The sequence below is a fragment of the Myotis lucifugus genome, unplaced genomic scaffold, assembly GCF_000147115.1.
Source record: "Myotis lucifugus unplaced genomic scaffold, Myoluc2.0 scaffold_69, whole genome shotgun sequence".
NCBI lineage: Eukaryota > Metazoa > Chordata > Mammalia > Chiroptera > Vespertilionidae > Myotis > Myotis lucifugus.
Window position 1 is genome coordinate 2257538 of NW_005871117.1, and position 17500 is coordinate 2275037.

General features: G+C 46.2%; 1 protein-coding gene across 1 annotated transcript in view; it reads right to left on the bottom strand.

The window, feature by feature from the left end:
- The window catches only part of LRMDA (leucine rich melanocyte differentiation associated), a 979651-nt gene extending 969031 nt beyond the window's left edge, over nt 1-10620 (bottom strand). Inside the window, 2 exon segments of the mRNA XM_023755143.1 lie at nt 2869-2969; nt 10546-10620. Of these exon segments, the coding sequence (XP_023610911.1) occupies nt 2869-2969; nt 10546-10575 (131 nt within the window). The 5' untranslated portion in view covers nt 10576-10620.
- Nucleotides 10621-17500: the final 6880 nt, after the last annotated feature.

The following is a 17500-nucleotide window of genomic DNA, read 5'->3' on the forward strand; positions in this document are numbered from 1 at the left end:
TTTTGTACTGGGGATAATGCTCTGCTTAAGGCAGTGCCCTGACAGGACTCTCTGGGTGTGAAAAGGAAACCTGCAGAGATGTTCTCAAAGGGGCAGGGGTAATGTTTCTGTATATAACAAAGTGAAGAATGCTGTGTTTACAGCTCTGGGAAGAGGGTGAGTGACATGAAAAGGAGAGAACGGGGCTGGGAGAGAGACGCACCTGGTCACATGCCGAGAGCCTGACTTAATGAGAGGCATAGCCAGGGATTTGCAGGAACAACGCCATCCCAAACTTGTCTGCTGCTGTGTGCTCCAACGGCCACCTCCCCCTTCACCAGTACTCCTCCAACTGTCAGTAATACATAGTAATATTGTATTGTTGGGCTTTGGAGAAATGAAGGGAGTGTCCTGAGTGGGGCCAGACAAGCTGCCAAGAGGGTGAATAGCAGACAACAGAGCAGTGATGGTTAGAGCAGGGAATGTGGGGAACCGGGGTACAGGGCAAACTGACCAGGAGATAAGCTCTCCCAAGTCTCGTGGAAACAGTATGGAGGGCTAGGGAGAAACGTTTCACAGAACGTGGGATGGGAATTCCCAATATTTCACTTGGATATGATGATCCCTGCAGCCTGGTGAGCTTGGATCCTCTATTACCTACCTACTTATGTAGAAGGTAAGTTTATGACCATCTTTCTCTTCCCTTCTCTGTATTCTCTCCCCTCTTTCTTTTTTTTAAGAAGAATTAGTTAAGCATCTAAAACATCTTTAATTTCTATGTAGTTGAAAAGGCAAAGAGACACCAGTGCCCAAATACACTCATATCTTCCTCTCACACCCAAGAGAGACAGTGCTACCTCCCCTCACCCTGCTATTAGGGAAACAAGACGGTCAAAGAGGATCCGATCTCAATCCTTCCCACGTCCAATCCAGCCCAGTGGGGATTGCTTTTATTCACTATGGTCCATTCTGGTCTGCAACTCCCTCCAGCTTAACCAAGTCTCAGTATGAACCCTTCCCAAGCCTTAGACCTCGCTCTTCCTTTGCTCATCTCTGCCCTGACCCAGCCAGAACCCAGCGTGCCATTCACACACTGACCACAACACCGACAAGAATAGGCTCCTGACCACATGTGATAAGATCCTCAAACTCAACACTATGGAAACGTCTCTCCTCTAAAAATAAAAATCACAACTTCTCTCCTTCTGAACCTATTTTACTGGCCTTCCTCTCACTAAATTTTCCTGCCTTCAGGACCCATCATTTCCTCTGATTAATCCTTACAGCCCCTCAAGGCCAAGAGCCCCATCTCACCACCAACCCCACTCACCACACACACACACACACACACACACACCACCCTTCCCAGGGTCCAGCCCCTTCTCTGCCAAAGGAAGAGGGCCCCCCAAGAGTGACAAAGGCGCCTCTGTTTCCTCAGACCTGACAGCCCGGTCCCATGACCTGTGCCCGCTGACACACTCCCTCCTCATGGGGCCCAGCCTCCTCAAACCCACATCCGGGCTCTCGAGAGCAAGGCAGCCGCAGCCTGAGCCCCTGGAGGCCAGTCACAGTTCTTCCTTCCGATGCCCCAGCAAGAGAGCCCTTTTCCTCCGTCCATGCTGGGGAGCTGTTTAAGGGGCGCACGTGTCTAAGGCTAGTCCAACCAGGCTATGTACTCCATCCTTTCCTTGGGCATTGGGATCAAACGACATCCTTAATTTCTTAAGAGTCAGCATTTGTCTAGCATCCTCTCATCACTATGCATTACTTTGCAACTTTTCAGTTTCCACATCTCCCCAGAAGCATGCAAACCGTTTGGGAGTCAAGGAGAGAATGCGCACAGTACCCGCTCTTTACACAACCCTCCGGGCGCCCCTTCCCTGAAGATGAGGCACCTTATGGTCACGTGCTCCTGATGACCTTCCAAAGAAGCCCTGCTGGCACACCTCTACCCACTGGTGCCTTAATGCCCTGAGTTTTGTCCATTTTCTCTCAAATTCTTCATTCCCAAGTGCCCTGACTCAGAAGTTGCGAGAGAGAAACTCCAAGGCGTGGAAGGAGGAAAGTGCTTGAGCCCTGGGGTGGGATTCGGGCTCATCAATCCTTCTACCCCAAGACAGTTGGTTCCATTCAAGGATAGCACCGTTCTCAAGAGGACAGCACCTAGGGGAAACGCCCTGGGTGGGACCAGCTGCCTCAGAAAAACCACCTCCCTGACCCCTGCTCATTGATCCCACTGGTACCTGCTTTCCAAGTAGCTCCTACTTCATGCCCCCAAACCAGTCGCAATTTAAAACTCTTTAGGAAGAAATTAAATAACTATTCTCCATTGGAATAATACAGAAGATCACACTTACCTTTTGCCAAGACTGGAACAGTTGTTCAAGTGTTCCCTCCCACCCACCCCATGCCAATTGCATTTGAATTACTTTGAAATACCATCTGGGAGAAATCATCATCACAAATATTTAAGGTTCCAATTCATAAAAAGGCAAAGAAAGAAAACACACACATACACCCTGTGATTTGGGAACTGTCCAGAGAGCATTCCTAAACACCCTCAAAACACTTGCTGGCTCCATCTCATTCCTCCCCCAACAGTATTCTACCTTGTCTGCACGAGTCTCAGTGAGAAAGGAAAAGAACAAAGTGAAACTTTCCTAAGAACTCAGGTGAGAAGGACGATGCCTATGCTCACTGCTTCTTCAGTGGCACAAGGAGGCCGGCCGGAGGAATCATTCAAAGTAGAGTCAAACCTATGGGGTGCGAGTCCACGCGTCTCAGATCCCTGCACCCTATGCAGAGCTAGAACGGGTCACTTACCTGCAAGCTGTTACCAGGGGGACTGGGTCTCCCAGGCCTGGTCTGCATCTTGTGAAAGTTACATACCTCAGAAGGTTAAAGCTCAGATCAAGCCTCTTGGCGAAATGTCCACAGTCCCTGCCGAGGTGCTCTGGAATTTCTCTGCAGTCCTGGCCTATGTAGGACACCTGGAAGTTAAATGGAACAGAAACACTGTGGCAAACGGAAATCGCCCAGCTGCTCACAGCCCTGAGTCATTGATCCGATGATTGCTTCCGCAACTTTAAAGGCAAGCTCCACACACACACACACACACACACACACACACACACTCACAGAATGCCATATCTGTGGCTGTTTTTTCTGATCAGATCAGCTTTGGGGGCTGCAGGGGACTCCTGCCAACAGCTCCCCCTTTCCTGGTACACTTAGCATGATGAAGACGAATCCCGGCACAATGGAAATTGGACTAAAATTGGCCGGATTCAGATGTCCAAAAAAAAAACAAAAAAAAACCCAATGTCAGAGCATGGCGATATAATCACAGCAATCAGCCTCTCGTTCAGGGGCCTTTCCAACAGCTGCCCCTCTGGCTCTCCTCCTCCACTGCCTCCCCCCCCCCCCGCCCCAAGTACCCTGTTATGCACATTACCTCATAAAGATACAGCAGATGCACTTACCAGTATTCAACCTGCATGGTGCTGAACAAATAGGGTTGGACAAGCAAACCTTCCCAGACCGCCAATCCCATCTTATTACCACTGTGTATCAAATGTCCGCCTCGCTCTGAACAAAGCTGATTCAAAGGCAACAGGGCAATGACTCCAAGGAGCCTCTTGCCATCACCACCTCTCTGCTTGCAGAGCTGTGCCCCGAGGCATTGCTTTATTTATATTATTAATCTAGTGTGTACCCAAATATTAAAAAGCTGGAGTAAAATCTGACCCTAAAACTTCTGACTATGACAAGGTCAGAGGGTTTCTCACTGCTCCAACCACCCGGTTTTTGAACCCATTTTTACAGATAGCACTCCGAGGGCAGGTTTGGCAAATCATTCCAAAAACCATAAAACAAGCCTGTAGGTCAGAGTTGGCCAGTGAGTCACGATACATGATGTTTCCCTAGAGGACTCCAGGTAGAATTCTGCCAGGTAGAAAGTCTGGCCCATCACACAGCTATAACCTTGATCCTTCTCCCACCTCCTGCCCCACAAATACAGTCTTCTACGCATACAGACAACAATATCTTGGAATGAGTAAGAGATTCCCCAGGGGGTTATGATTCCTAATGGGGAAACAAAAATATGGTGGACATCTCAGATATTAGGTTTAACCATATGAATTACTAATATTCAATCATTTTAGAACTACAAAAACAGCACTTTCCTATGGCTGAACCTAACACAAATCACACTTCACCCTAGCACCCTCAATGTTTCAAGTCATCTCTCCATCCTCTCCTATCCAATGAGTACAAACTGCTGACAATACAATATCCTGTATTCACACTCCTTCAGTAACTTCATTCCTGGAAGAGAGAAAGTAGGGAGAAGGGACAGAAAACTAGTTGACTCTAATAAAATACTTTTGACTCGGGAAAATACAGGCTAAAAAAAAATAAAGTGTTCTGAGTTCCATCTAGCAAGCTCTCCTCTTTCTACATGGGACTCATCTTTCTTCAGAATTCCTTGTGTAATAAATTAACTTCAGCTTCCGAGCCAAGATGGAACTCATGCAGCAAGGAGAGACTAGGGATATAAAGCTCAATCAAAAAATAATAATAAAGGTCAATCAATCTACAGACTTCAATTTCCCTCCGGATGTCCACTCGATCAGCAGCCTGTTCTATAAGTTCACATTGATCCCCAGGCCCATGGTGCTCACCATAAAACCCATCCCGTTCACCCTGGCATGCACTACCATCTTGTACATATCATCATCATTCAAGACCTCTGATATATATATGGCAGAGAAGCTGACAATTAGATGTAGAAACTGAGCTCTTTTCTCATAGACCCACCAAGGAGTAAATCTGGTAGGGACCTGGTTTGTCAAAACCCCTCATGTTTTAAACAGGGAAACTAAGACTCCAGACACCTGCCCAGTATAATAGAGCTCCTTAGTGATAGAGCCTGGACCATGTCCTGCACCAGGAATAAGGACTTCCAACTTGGCCATGGAGTTCTTACAAATCCACATGTGGCTTTTCTTCATCAACAAATGTCAATGGCACATCTGTCATATGTTTTGACTTCAAATTGAGTCTTCCTAACTAAAAGGTCAAGAACTACCTCATGACAGCATGTTGAAGGCCCCAGAAGAGTGTCAGACGCTAGGAAAAGAAATGGATATTTGCTCCCCTTTTTCCTCAGTAGGATTTCCTTTCAGACGAAACAGCAACACTAAGGAGAGCTATCACCACAAAGCATTTGAATCATTCACAATGTGTCTGACAAGACTTTCATAACAGCTGGTTTTATTGCATGGTCTTAACAGCACAACATCCGAAGAAAATTAAACAAAGCACAACTTGCTCCCATTCTACAGTGACAAAGACCAAGTCTCCAGAAGTTAATAGGAAAACCAACTTGACAAGCCACCCTCAGGTAAACTGGAAGCTTTTAGAGATGCGAGTTAAACCAACCATGTTGAAAGGTTCAAATCAGCTGGAACAAGCTTAAAAGCAGTAGCCATTGTCAGGCACTGCAACCGACACTCCTAAGATACAGTTTAAGAAATGCTTCTCAGCAGAAAACATTACCTCTCAGGATGTCATGAAGCTTCTTGGAGCACACACCCACCTAATGTAAGACACAGGTCAGAAGAGCCAGACCAAAAATCGTTAGCTTCTTCAGCAAACAAGGAACGTAGAGATTAATCTTAAATGTCACAAAAGGGTATATCTAAAATGAGAAGTCATTGCATTAAGTCAATTATCTTGATTTAGACTAAACTGAGGAACCAAGTTTTATACTTTTAATTTGCCACCTTATATAGTTTGTACCCCAAAACTTCTACCTGTTGCGGCCAAAGGTAAACTGAGTGGGGGGGGGGGGGTGAAAGGATTAAGGAAAGACAGACAAGAGAATAATAGCTGGGTCTCGGTGGGACGCTGCCTCCCTGATGAGGAGACGACAGCGCCCACAAGCCAGTGTCTTTATTTTATAGCAGATGCCACGAGGCAAAGCAGGGGCGTGATCACGTTGTTTACAGCATTCTCGTGAGTTCCAACCTCACTCAACTACATGCACCTGAACTCTATCACAAGGCACATGGGGCTACGTGTTTGGACCATAGATTCAAGCTTACAACCACAGCCGTTGGCTATAATTGTGCTGGGAGGACCCTGCCCTCCAGCTGGGACTTGCACGTGGCAATGAGAGGACCCTGTCCTTTCATTAGTCTGAGGCTTGAACCTGGCCAAAACACCGTAACCACGCCCCACATCTACCCTGTGTGAAATGATAGCATAAAGGGACACCATTATCAGGGAAATTAAAACATATCAAGTTAAAGTTCCCTACAGAGAGAAATACCAGAAAGAAAGACAAGATTGTCTTGGCAGGATCCCCACATATATACACAGCCTCTCTAAAGGGTTGCAGAAAATTAGTAATTTTCTGGCTTCCAGGACAGTTCTGGAGATGGTGAGTTTGCCCATAGTCACACAGAGAAGGTTTTATATACCTGTCCCCAGCCAGGAGTGAGGGATCTTTTATTTTAAATTTGCAGTACTGGTCCATCCATGTACTCAGCACCTAGTGGCCACTGGATAAAGAGTTGAATTAAACCAATATCCCTGGATTTATTATTCTGATGTCTGTTGGGCATAAAATTTCAAAAAGTTGCAAATGGTTAAGATTTCATTCTTTATTATGGAAGCAATAATCCATTGTAGTATGTGCCACAGCTTTTTATCCATTCGTCTATGGCACTTGGGTTGCTTCCATATGATGGCTATTGTAAAATAACACAGTGAATATAGTGGTTCATATATTTTTTCAAATTAATGTTTTGAGTTTCTTCAGATATATACCCAGAAGTGGAATTCCTGGATCATAAGACAGTTCCATTTTTCATTTTTTGAGGGACCTCCATACTGTTTTCCATAGCTGCTGTACTAATTTACATTCCCAACATTTGCAACAACATGGATGAACCTAGAGGGCGGTATGCTAAGTGAAAAAGTCAGAGAAAGACAAATACCATATGATTTCCCTTATATGTGGAATCAAAAGAAGAAAATAAATGAATAAACAAAACAGAAACAGACATATAGATACAGAGAACAAACTGATGGCTGCCAGAGGGGAGGGGTTTGGGGAGGTGGGTGAAAGGGTGAAGGGATTAAGAAGTACAAATTGGTAGTTACAAAATAGTCATTGGGGATGTAAAGTTCAATATAGGGAATATAGTCAGTAATCCTATATAATAAAGAGCTAATATGCTAATTAGACCGAACAGCCATACGACCTTCCAGAGTCCAGGGGTCCTCAAACTACGGCCCGCGGGCCACTTTCGGCCCGCTGAAAACATTTATCCGGCCCGCTGGGTGTTTTTGCCGCCGCTGTGTGCATAGGAATTTGTTCATAGTTTTTTTTTTAAACTATAGTCCGGCCCTCCAACGGTCTGAGGGACACTGAACTGGCCCCCTGTTTAAAAAGTTTGAGGACCCCTGTTCCAGACGACCTTCTGGACGAAGCCAGGGCTGCAAGGGCTGAGCCCCTTGCACAAATTTCGTGCATCGGGCCTCTAGTATTATAATAACTATGTATGGTGCCAAGTGGGTACTACCAGAGAATATCTTTGTAAATTGTATAACTGTCTAACCACTATACTGTACATCTGAAACTAATATAAAATATTGAATGTCAACTGTAAAAGAAAGTTTTAAATAATAAAAATAAATAAATTTGCACCACTGGAAGCTGTCAGAGTAGAAACAGCCCTGGGCATGAGTTCAAGTCCCTCTGCTGCTAATTACCAGCCATATTATCTTGGATGAGTCACAGAAGAGTCTGTTTCCTCTTCCGTAAACTAGTCATACACTAACTGCCTCCAAAGGTGTTAAAAATAATGTAACAACTAACATTTATTAACTGCCTACCACCTGGCTATTATCTATTCAATCCTCATGAAACAGCCCCAAGTCACATATTACCCTCATTTTACTTATACTATAGGAATGAGATAACATCTTTAAAACTCAGCACCTAGTGGCCACTGGATAAAGAGTTGAATTAGACCAATATCCCTATGTCTACCATTGTATAGATGCTACTACTTTGTCATAAACTGGTGGAAAAAGAAGATTGAGAACTTTATGCTGAATATGAATGATTCATTCCAGCCTACTGAAGTCATATCCATGTTGAATGAAAGTTTTTATAGAGAAAGTGGAAGGAACCTGGCCAGTGTGGCTCAGTGGTTGAGCAGCAACCTATGAACCAGGAGGTCACAGTTCGATTCCCAGTCAGGGCATATGCCTGGGTTGTGGGCTCAATGCCCAGTGTAGGGCATGCAGGAAGCAGCCCATCAATGATTCTCTCTCATCGTTGATGTTTCTATCTCTCCCTCTCCCTTCCTCTCTAAAATCAATATGAATATATTTTAAATAAATAAATAGAAAGTGGAAGAACTACATCTCCAAGTGTTTGAAGTTGAGGCCTATGGAACTCCTAAAAACCATGGCAATGGCAGTCAGTCCACAGAGGGGTTGAAAGCAATGACCCAGTTTCAGCAGAACAATATCATCCATCTCATTAAGTTATTTTAATTTTATTGGTGTTATGGTTGGTGTCTTTATACTTAAACCACCCCTTTATTTGGAGTTTATAGGACTCTAAATATGAGCTTAGAAAGAGTTATGTCTGGTTTTACTATTTGTATATTTAAGCAATGTTGTGATAAAAACAATATTAACACTGTGGGTTCATGAAAGTCCTCCCCACCCTCCCCCCCCCCCCTTTAAGGATATAACAAAGTTTGAGAAATACCATGTGACACACTTAAGGTGCTATTTTAGGATGGCTGTCATCAGGAACTGAAGGGGGGAGAATGCTAAAAAGACCCTCACCTCAGGCTGCCACTTGGGGTTCGGGTCTTTAGGTTTTAGGACATGTAATGCCCCAGGGGCATTTGCCAGCTCCTCCCCTGGCAGGGGCTCAAAAATGCCTCACCCACAGGTCAGTGAGTGTCCTTAGGCTGTGTGGGGTGGGCTAAAGGCAGGGGAATGGAGAAAATCAAGTTTGGGAAATGGAGGAAGCAAAAAGGAGGCATGGGGAAGTCAGCCCCATTGTCCAGTCCTCCAAGAAGCTACCCCCAGAGAATGCTGGATTTGAAATGCAGAGACTTAGGGTTTAAGCCCCATCCTTTTTTTTTTTTAAATCCTCACCCAAGGATATGTTTCTTTGTTGATTTTTTTAGAGAAAGAGGAAGGGAGAGAGAGAAAAACATTGATGGGAGAAATGTAGATCAGTTGCCTCCAGTACCCACAAGCTAGGTATGTGCCCTGGCAGGGAATTGAACCCGCAACATTATGGGTGTACAGGACAATGCTCCAACCAACTGAACCACCAGGCCAGGGCCAATAAGACCATCATTTTTAACCTCTCCACCAGGCTGGTACCTTCCTGGCCTGCTCACTTCTGAACTCTGCGAAGGGAAAAACATTCCCTTTAGCCTAAAGTAATCTCAAAATCTAATTATTTCTGACACTACCTGCCTTAGGCAATCCAATGGGAGAGTTCCAAAACCTTGCAACTATTTCTCCTTGGGTGTGCGGGAAGGTGGGAAGAGGGCTGGCTTCAGCAGAGGTTAAACAGAGAGACCTGACTTTTCCAGCAAGTAAGTCACCTGGTCCTAGAGTGGCTTAGCCCGTCCCTCCAGCAATGATAAAGAACACCTGAGGCTTCACTACAGGTGAAGCAAGGGAAGCTGCTGTATCGCCCACGGTTTAAACTGGGGAGTTGATGTTTCCCAAAGACACCTCTTCAAGAGGATGGGAGGGCTGCAGCCTTTGCCTGCCCTGGATGAGGGGCCTATGGGAGAAGCCCGAGCCAGTCTGCAGTGGACCCTCACCCTAGCGCCTGCCAGGATGCTTCTTGACGTCACTGTCTTTGGGGGCGGGCTGAGGCACTTTTGCCTTCCTGAACTCCTTCCTCCATTACTAAAAAACTAAAACTAAGATGTATCCAGGCACACCTAGGAGATATGCCGGATTGGGCTCCAGACCAGCACAGTAAAGCAAGTATCACAATAAAGCCAGTCCTGCTGGTGGAGGGTCTTGCCTTCAACTTATAGAAAATGCAACATCTGCAAAGCTCAGTAAATGCCCCCCAAAAGGTAAGCCTGTATTTTACAACTGCATTGCTATAAAGACGATATAGTAAAAAGTTTTTCTTTGATCGGAGTTCTCTTTTTGCTTCTGATTAAAGAAATGAAAATTTTTGTGGGCCCCGAAAAATACGGTGGGCTGTGGTCACTGACCACTCTCCCGAATCCAGCTGGCCCTGGTCAGTGAGCGCTAAGGGCAGAGGGAGGTGCAGGCGACGTGGGGTGGCCTTCTCCCTCCCCCCACAGCCAAGGGGTGTGCCAGGCTCAAAATGGGGGGGGTCCCTCCTCACCAACCTAGGGTAGGCCTGGGCAGGGGACAGACTTCCCACCTGCTGCAGCCCTGAGGTGGAGCCGGGAGCCCTGCTTAACCTCGGGGCCCCCTCCCCGGACCTACTGCACCCAGGCGTAGGCGTGGACGGGGCGGACTTACTTGCGTTCCACTGACCATGAGCCCGGCCATGGCGACGGGGCGCACGACCCAAGCGCAGAGCTGGGAGCACAGAGCGTGGCGGCGGCTGCGGCGCGGGCGGCTTTTAGTTCCGCCCTGGAGGTCAGCTGACCTGCGGAAGCCCGAGGCGCGGGCCGAGCGGACCCGGCTCAGCTGCGGGCCGGCCGGCGCCAGGTGCGCCTCCACCACCCGCCGCGCGCGCCGCAACAGGTGGCCCGAAGGGCCGTTCCCCGCGCCCCCCCGGAAGGCCCGGCGTGACCGCGTGACTTCCCCGTGCCCACGGCTCCCCGGGACCCTATCGCCCCAGGAGGGGGTCAGGGGAATAGGAATAGCGTCCCCTAAAACTCCATGCCCAGAGCTGTACTGCGTTAGTAGTGTCAGCTTGGGACACCCCCACCCCAATCTGGGCCGTTAGTTGGGGGAGATGGGGGGGGGGGCGGAGTGCGTCAAGCCTGGCCTTTCTAGTATTTCACAATCGGGATTACGTAACTGTCTTCAACTGCAGGGAGGAGAGGCCTCTTGGCTGGAAGTCCCCTCCCCAACTTTTGAGAGGAAGAGGCAGTGGGGAGGTGGAAAGGACACCTGGTGGGTGGGTTTCATTTGTGAGGGAGGAGGGGGAACTGAATTTCCCTATAAATAAAGTGTTGGTTCAGCTAATAGCATCCCTGTTGGCAGCCGTAAATAAGCCCTGGGAGAGAGCTGAATGATCTGCCCAAATTTCAGGCGTCTCTTTTTCTCTTCCTCTCCACAGAGTAAAGGTATTTGTGAGGTTCAAAGTTATCCCTGAGGTCAGACCATCACCACACGTTGCCCTCACCTGGATGAGGGAGGATGGCCATTACTGCCTCCTCTCTGGGTGAAGCCAGGCCTGGTAAGCAGGTACTGGAAGCTCTTGCCTATCCTCAACTGAAAGAATCCACATTTCCCATTTACCTTCACACCTCCATCCCCAGGATACACAAAGCTATTACCAGATACCAATTTGTTGTCTTGTTATCACTTGTCCCCTGTTTCAGCCAAGAGCTGCCCCTGCCTTCACCCTGCTCGCTTCATACCCGTGGGAATAGGCCCCACTCAAATCGAGAAAGGAAATCTGAGTCCTGACTTGCCAGACACCAGGTCTCACAGGCATCACAGGCCTGTGTGTGATTGTGGCTCCCCACCTCTGCCCAGGTGTGTTCACAGGGCTTTGCATTGTCCTGTGTGTCCAAACAGCACCTAGGAACTCCTGGTTGTACAGCTGAGGATGATAATTACGATCGTGGTTAAGCATTTTGTGGCTCTCATCACGGTCTCTCAGGCCTGGTGCCAATGCATTGTAATGGGAGCCTTCATTGTCAGCAGCCTGATGAGTGATGTTGACCTCTGAGGGCTGACCCACCTGCCCCTCTCTCTGCTGGGAGGAAGGGACACAGCAAAGCGAGGCTGTAAGAACATAGACCTGGCTGTGTTTACTCTGGGGCTTTCCAGGAAATGCTGCAACAAAAGGTCCTGCAGGCCAAAAAAGAAAGCTTGCCCTCCAGACAAAAGGGGATCATAGGGAATCGTTATAGGCCTACAGCCCCACCAGTTCCTCAGGCTCCTCCCTCCTTCTCTGCTGGATGTACCCTCTCTGGTCCATTGTCCATTTTTGTCTGCATTTCCTTCCTGAAAAGGAGGAAGTGGACCCAGTCACTGTTGGTCATGATACTCTGCCCTCCCCAGACACCTTTCACCTTGACCTTCCTAGCAGGGCTTTGGCCAGCAGGAGAGAGAAACCTACTCAAAGATGAAATTGGAAACACCCCTCCCCCCCAGGAGGAGGATGCTCAAGGCCATCTCATCCATGCCCCTGCCTCCATACACAGCTATGTCTTCAGAACATAGACTGTTCTGCAGACTTTATCAATAACGCCAAAGTGGGCTGGAATCCTTCCCCCCTTTCCAAACCCCTTCACTACTGATCATTCTAAAGGCCTAAACTTTTCAATGGCTCCTGAATAAGTAATAACAGTCCAAAATTTCTGGTATGTCCCTCAAGATATTTTATCATTCCAACAACCCTTACCTCTCCTGCCTCTTCTCCTATATCTCACATCGTCTGCTTATTTTTTAGTTGTTAGGTTTGCCTAGAATAACTCTGGACCCACTCTTGTCTCCACTATGTGAACATACCAGGAAGGCCAGTTGACTGTAAAGGGAGAGATAATTGGGGAAATCAAAAATAAATACAGTTCAGAATAGCTCAGATTAAGGTGGGCTTTGGTGTTTGAAATGTAAGCGGAAGACAATAGGGAGCTATTGAACATTCTTGAGCAGAGTAGAAATTTGCTGAATGTAGTAGGGGAGAACTCCTCTAGAAACAGATTGGACCAACCTCTCCTTACTCCCCCTCAGCTGTTGGAGGTTTGTGTTCAGAACATAACAACAGGAAAAGAAGGAAGAGTTGGCAGGTGAGGGGGGAGGGGGGAGGGGGGAGAGAAAAGGAGAAAGAGAAAAAGGATCTGTATCTCTAGACCAAGGAAGATGAGAAGAAAGAGGTCAGGAACACCCTTCTACTTCATCACCTTCTTGAACAAAAGGAAAATTAAATAGAAATAGCAAAAGGTAAACCTCTTCATGCAACATGGACCTCCCTTCGGGAGAGGAGAGAGTAAAGGAATGCTGAGATAGGGCTGGCCCAGGTGGTAGGCAAATAATTCCTTTGGAATACAAGGACCCTTCAAGAGCAAACAGAGAAGGTAAGTCTTGCTGGAGCTTCTCCCTGAACACACCTCTTTCTGCCCCTGCCCCAGGAGCACTGAGGGAGAGGAAAGGCATCTGTCGTCACCTGGGTTCTTCCTCAGTCCCTGCATCCCATTCCATGGCCAATTGAAAGTCAGCTGTAGGCACCTCCTGCCTCAGCCCATTTTATTCCACAGCCCTGAGCCCCGCTTCCAAAGCCCAGGCACTGTGCTAGGCACAGTGGGTACACATGACGAAGACATACCCTTCAGGAGAGATTTGTGCTCAGACATTTACAGTACTAAGTTGACGAGAAGCACTGTAATTGTGATCCTCTTTTCTGAATCCAAAATTGAGAGATGTAGCCTAATTTGTACAGTGCCCTGATGATGATCACAGAATAGAAGGTTCAAATCAGGTCTGAACCGGAAATCCTGGGTCTATGAATTCTGGAACTCTTAACACATGCATATGGAGAGTGATAAGGTCCAACACACACGACTGGACATTTCCTTATCGCCCTGGATGAAGAGGGCAATATTTTATTCCCACTGTCATCTTTGTTATTACTATTATTATTATTCTTTGGCAGAAGAGGCCCTTTCCCCTGGAGTCCTTCCTCCATCACATTCCTAGGGACAAAAAGGAAGATCCTGTTTACTTCCAATCAAGGGAGTTGATTCTGGGGTTGGCCAGAACCAAACGAAACAGGAACTGATTCCTTAAATCTTCCAGCTTGATGCATCAGCCTCTGAGAGAAGGCAGGGCCAGTTAACAAAGTTTTATTAGCATTCCTACCTATCCTTAGCCGAATTTCTGTTCAACCTGGCCTCATTTCTTTCAGACTTACCTCCTGCACAGATTAAGATAGTTGCTATAATTAATCATGCCCCAGTCCCTAGTTCAGACTCACCACATTCAGATTTCAATTTAAAAAAAAAAAAAGCTGGATGTCTGCATACAAAATGCTCTTTGTTGCTGAGGCAGCCTCCTTTCAGCCTAAAGGAGGGAGTTCAGAAAGTGAAGGAAAGAGAAAAGGTTTCCAGGCCCTCTCTGCAAAATTTGCACATACGTGTAGGGATTGAGGATGATCTATGCTCCCAATCAGAACAAATTAAATGTTAAAAAATAAATATTAAGTGCAATCATGTCTGGCATCAGTAATCATTGCACAAATGTTAGATTATTGTTATTATTTATTATTATAATAACTATTACTACTATTATCATTAATTCTCAGTGCCTCTGACTTCCCTCCTTTTGGGATCTTTAAAGATTCTGTTGTTGTCTCTATTAAAATGCAAACGTTAGCAAAGAGTGGGAGGGAGTAGGTTTGGGAAGGTGAGTGGGAAACCACTTCTGTGAAGGGAGGAGATTGGGATGGAAGGAGCAAGAAGAAAAGAATTTACCACTGAAACTGCTATCTGCCAATCTCTTAGCATTATCTTCACAAATCTCCAAAACAGCACTGAGAAACAAATCTTACTTCCCAATTTGCTTAGAACTTGTCCAATACTCCAGGCCTTAGCTGAGCGCAGGAGGGAAGTCATCTCTGACTTGAGGAGAGGGGCTCACATTGGACCTTAGAGAGGGAACGAAATACTGACCAGAGGAGCCTGCTCAGCTGTATATTGTTCAGTGAGGGGGGAGGAGGAGAGGGAGAGGAGCGATGATATCTAAGCCCCAAGTACCTTCCGAAATCCCAACTTGACATGGAGAAGTCCACTTACAGGCTGAGGAACCTCCCCCACCTCAATTAAAATATATGGAAATGAGATTCTGAGTCAGTAGGTGGTGCCCTGTTAACTATGTTTTTCTCAAGTACCCGCAGTAATTTGGAATTGTGATCTGCAAATTCACTGCATTAGAAACCATCTACTCCAACTACTGATTGTGCAAACAGAGACCTAGAGAGTCACCCCGCAAATGAGCAGCTGATCCAAAGCCAGAACTCTGATCTGAAAAAAATAAAACAGGACTCCTCCTACTTCCCAGTGAGAACAGGGTGAAGAGACTGGGGAGGAGGAGCGCCATTTCACATCTAATCGCTTCTTGTCACGTTTTACCCATTTTCCTCATATGGAGCCCCACGCTGATGGATCAGAAATAACATTTTCAAAGTTATATCTGCAAGGAAATGGCTATTAATGTTCTTCCTCTCCTTTTAGAGCGCTGAGGAATACATATTAATTTTCTCTCTACTTATATTGCCTATTTGCAAATTGTATTCACTACCCAGTGCTCCAATTTGTCCTACCCCTGAAGAGATTATGATGAATAAATGTGTTCCTGGAAATAAAATAAAATAAAAAATTTGTCACTGAGATTTATTTTTATAATTATTTACAGGAATTATTTTAGAATATATGGGGGGCAATAATAATAATGCACACTTGAGGGTTCTGGCGTGATTTACCAATATTAATTCAGAGTCTCTTCCCACTTCTCCGAAAGGAGCCCCAGCGTTCTGTGCAGCTCTGAGCCAGGGGCAAAGCAAGTGTCAGCTGCACCTGGCACCACCCGTGCCAGGAGGCTGAGACCAGCTGAAGGGCTGGTCAAGCCTCATAATGCCCAGTACCCTGGCCTGGGAGTCCAGGTTCAAGACCCAGTTTTGCTACTAACGAGCTGAGTGCCCCTGGATAAATGCTTAGTTTTCTTAAATGTAAACTAATTTACTTGAGCAGCTAGTTATTACTAAAATAAAAATATAAGTGAATGTGTACATCTCCCCAAAATGAGAGAGAATGCAAACATTAGTAAATGATTATTAAGCACCTACCATGTGTCAGGCACTGAGGGCACAATAAGGAACGAGACCCATACAGTCCTTACCTCAGTGAGTTTATGTCCTGGCAGAAGGACACAGGTAACAAGTAGATAAATAATATAATTTCAAATATGTGAGATATAAAATTTTAGGTAACACTGACACATGCTTTGCAGACAAGGGGGGGGGGGCTAATTTAAATACAATGTCCTATCACTGAAGAGATTGAAATACAATGTCCTACCCCTAATTTAAATACAATGTCCTACCCCTAAAGGTCTCTGTCAGCCGGTCAGGTCCTGTCCGGTCTTCTGTGAAATCCTTGATGAGCAGAGCATGGGCTGGACTTCCGTCCTGCTCACAAAGCTTTTGTGATGCGTAAACTGCATAACCTCACACAGCTGTGGAGTGTCCTGAGCAGGATTGTCTAGCAGTGGTTCTCAACCTGTGGGTCGCGAACAATGAAAATACATCCTGCATATCAGATATTTACATTACAATTCATAACAGTAGCAAAATTACAGTTATGAAGTAGCAACGAAAATAATTTTATGGTTGGGGGTCACCACAACATGAGGAACTGTATTAAAGGGTCTCGGCATTAGGAAGGTTGAGAACCACTGGAAGGGGAGCAACATTTGAGTTGACATGTGAATAATAAGATGGAGCCAGACATGAGAAGACTTGAGAGAAGGGTTTTCCAGGCACAGGGAACAGCAAATGAAAAAGCTGTGATGTGAGTGTTCCTTAGTCTCATGTTGTCCCTTTGCTTATGCTTGAGTGGTAAACTTGAACTCAAGTGCTTCCAAGGTCACAGTTCACCCCATCAGAAAGATGAGTATCTCAGGTACAGCTTCACCAGTCTTTGGATTGCTCCTAGCTCCTTAGCACAAGGGGACTAAGTCCTTGAGATGCAGCAGCTGGATGTATTCATGGGCACACACATAAGTTCTAGGGTGGACATCTAGGGGGAAAATGTTCCAGGCAGCTACAACAGCAAGTGCCAAGGTCCTGAGGTAGGAGGGTGCCTGGCAGGTTTAGAAAACAGCAAAGATGTGAGAATAGCTGGAGTGGAGTGAGCAAGGGGGAAAGTAATGGTAAATGAAATCATGGGTTAGGGCAGTGGTCGGCAAACCGCGGCTCTCAAGCCGCATGTGGCTCTTTGGCCCCTGGAGTGTGGCTCTTCCACAAAATACCATGTGCGATTGAAACTTCGTGGCCCATGCGCAGAAGTCGGTTTTCGGAAAGGAGATAGACGAAACAAGTATACAAGACGAGTGTGGATGAGAGAGTTGGAAGGTGTCGACCTCAGCGAACGTACCTCAATCAGACTGAGGATTTTTTAGCAAAGGTTAGCTTAGGAGTACCCTAATTAAGTTAATAACAATGTACCTACCTATATAGTTTAAGTTTAAAAAATTTGGCTCTCAAAAGAAATTTCAATCGTTGTACTGTTGATATTTGGCT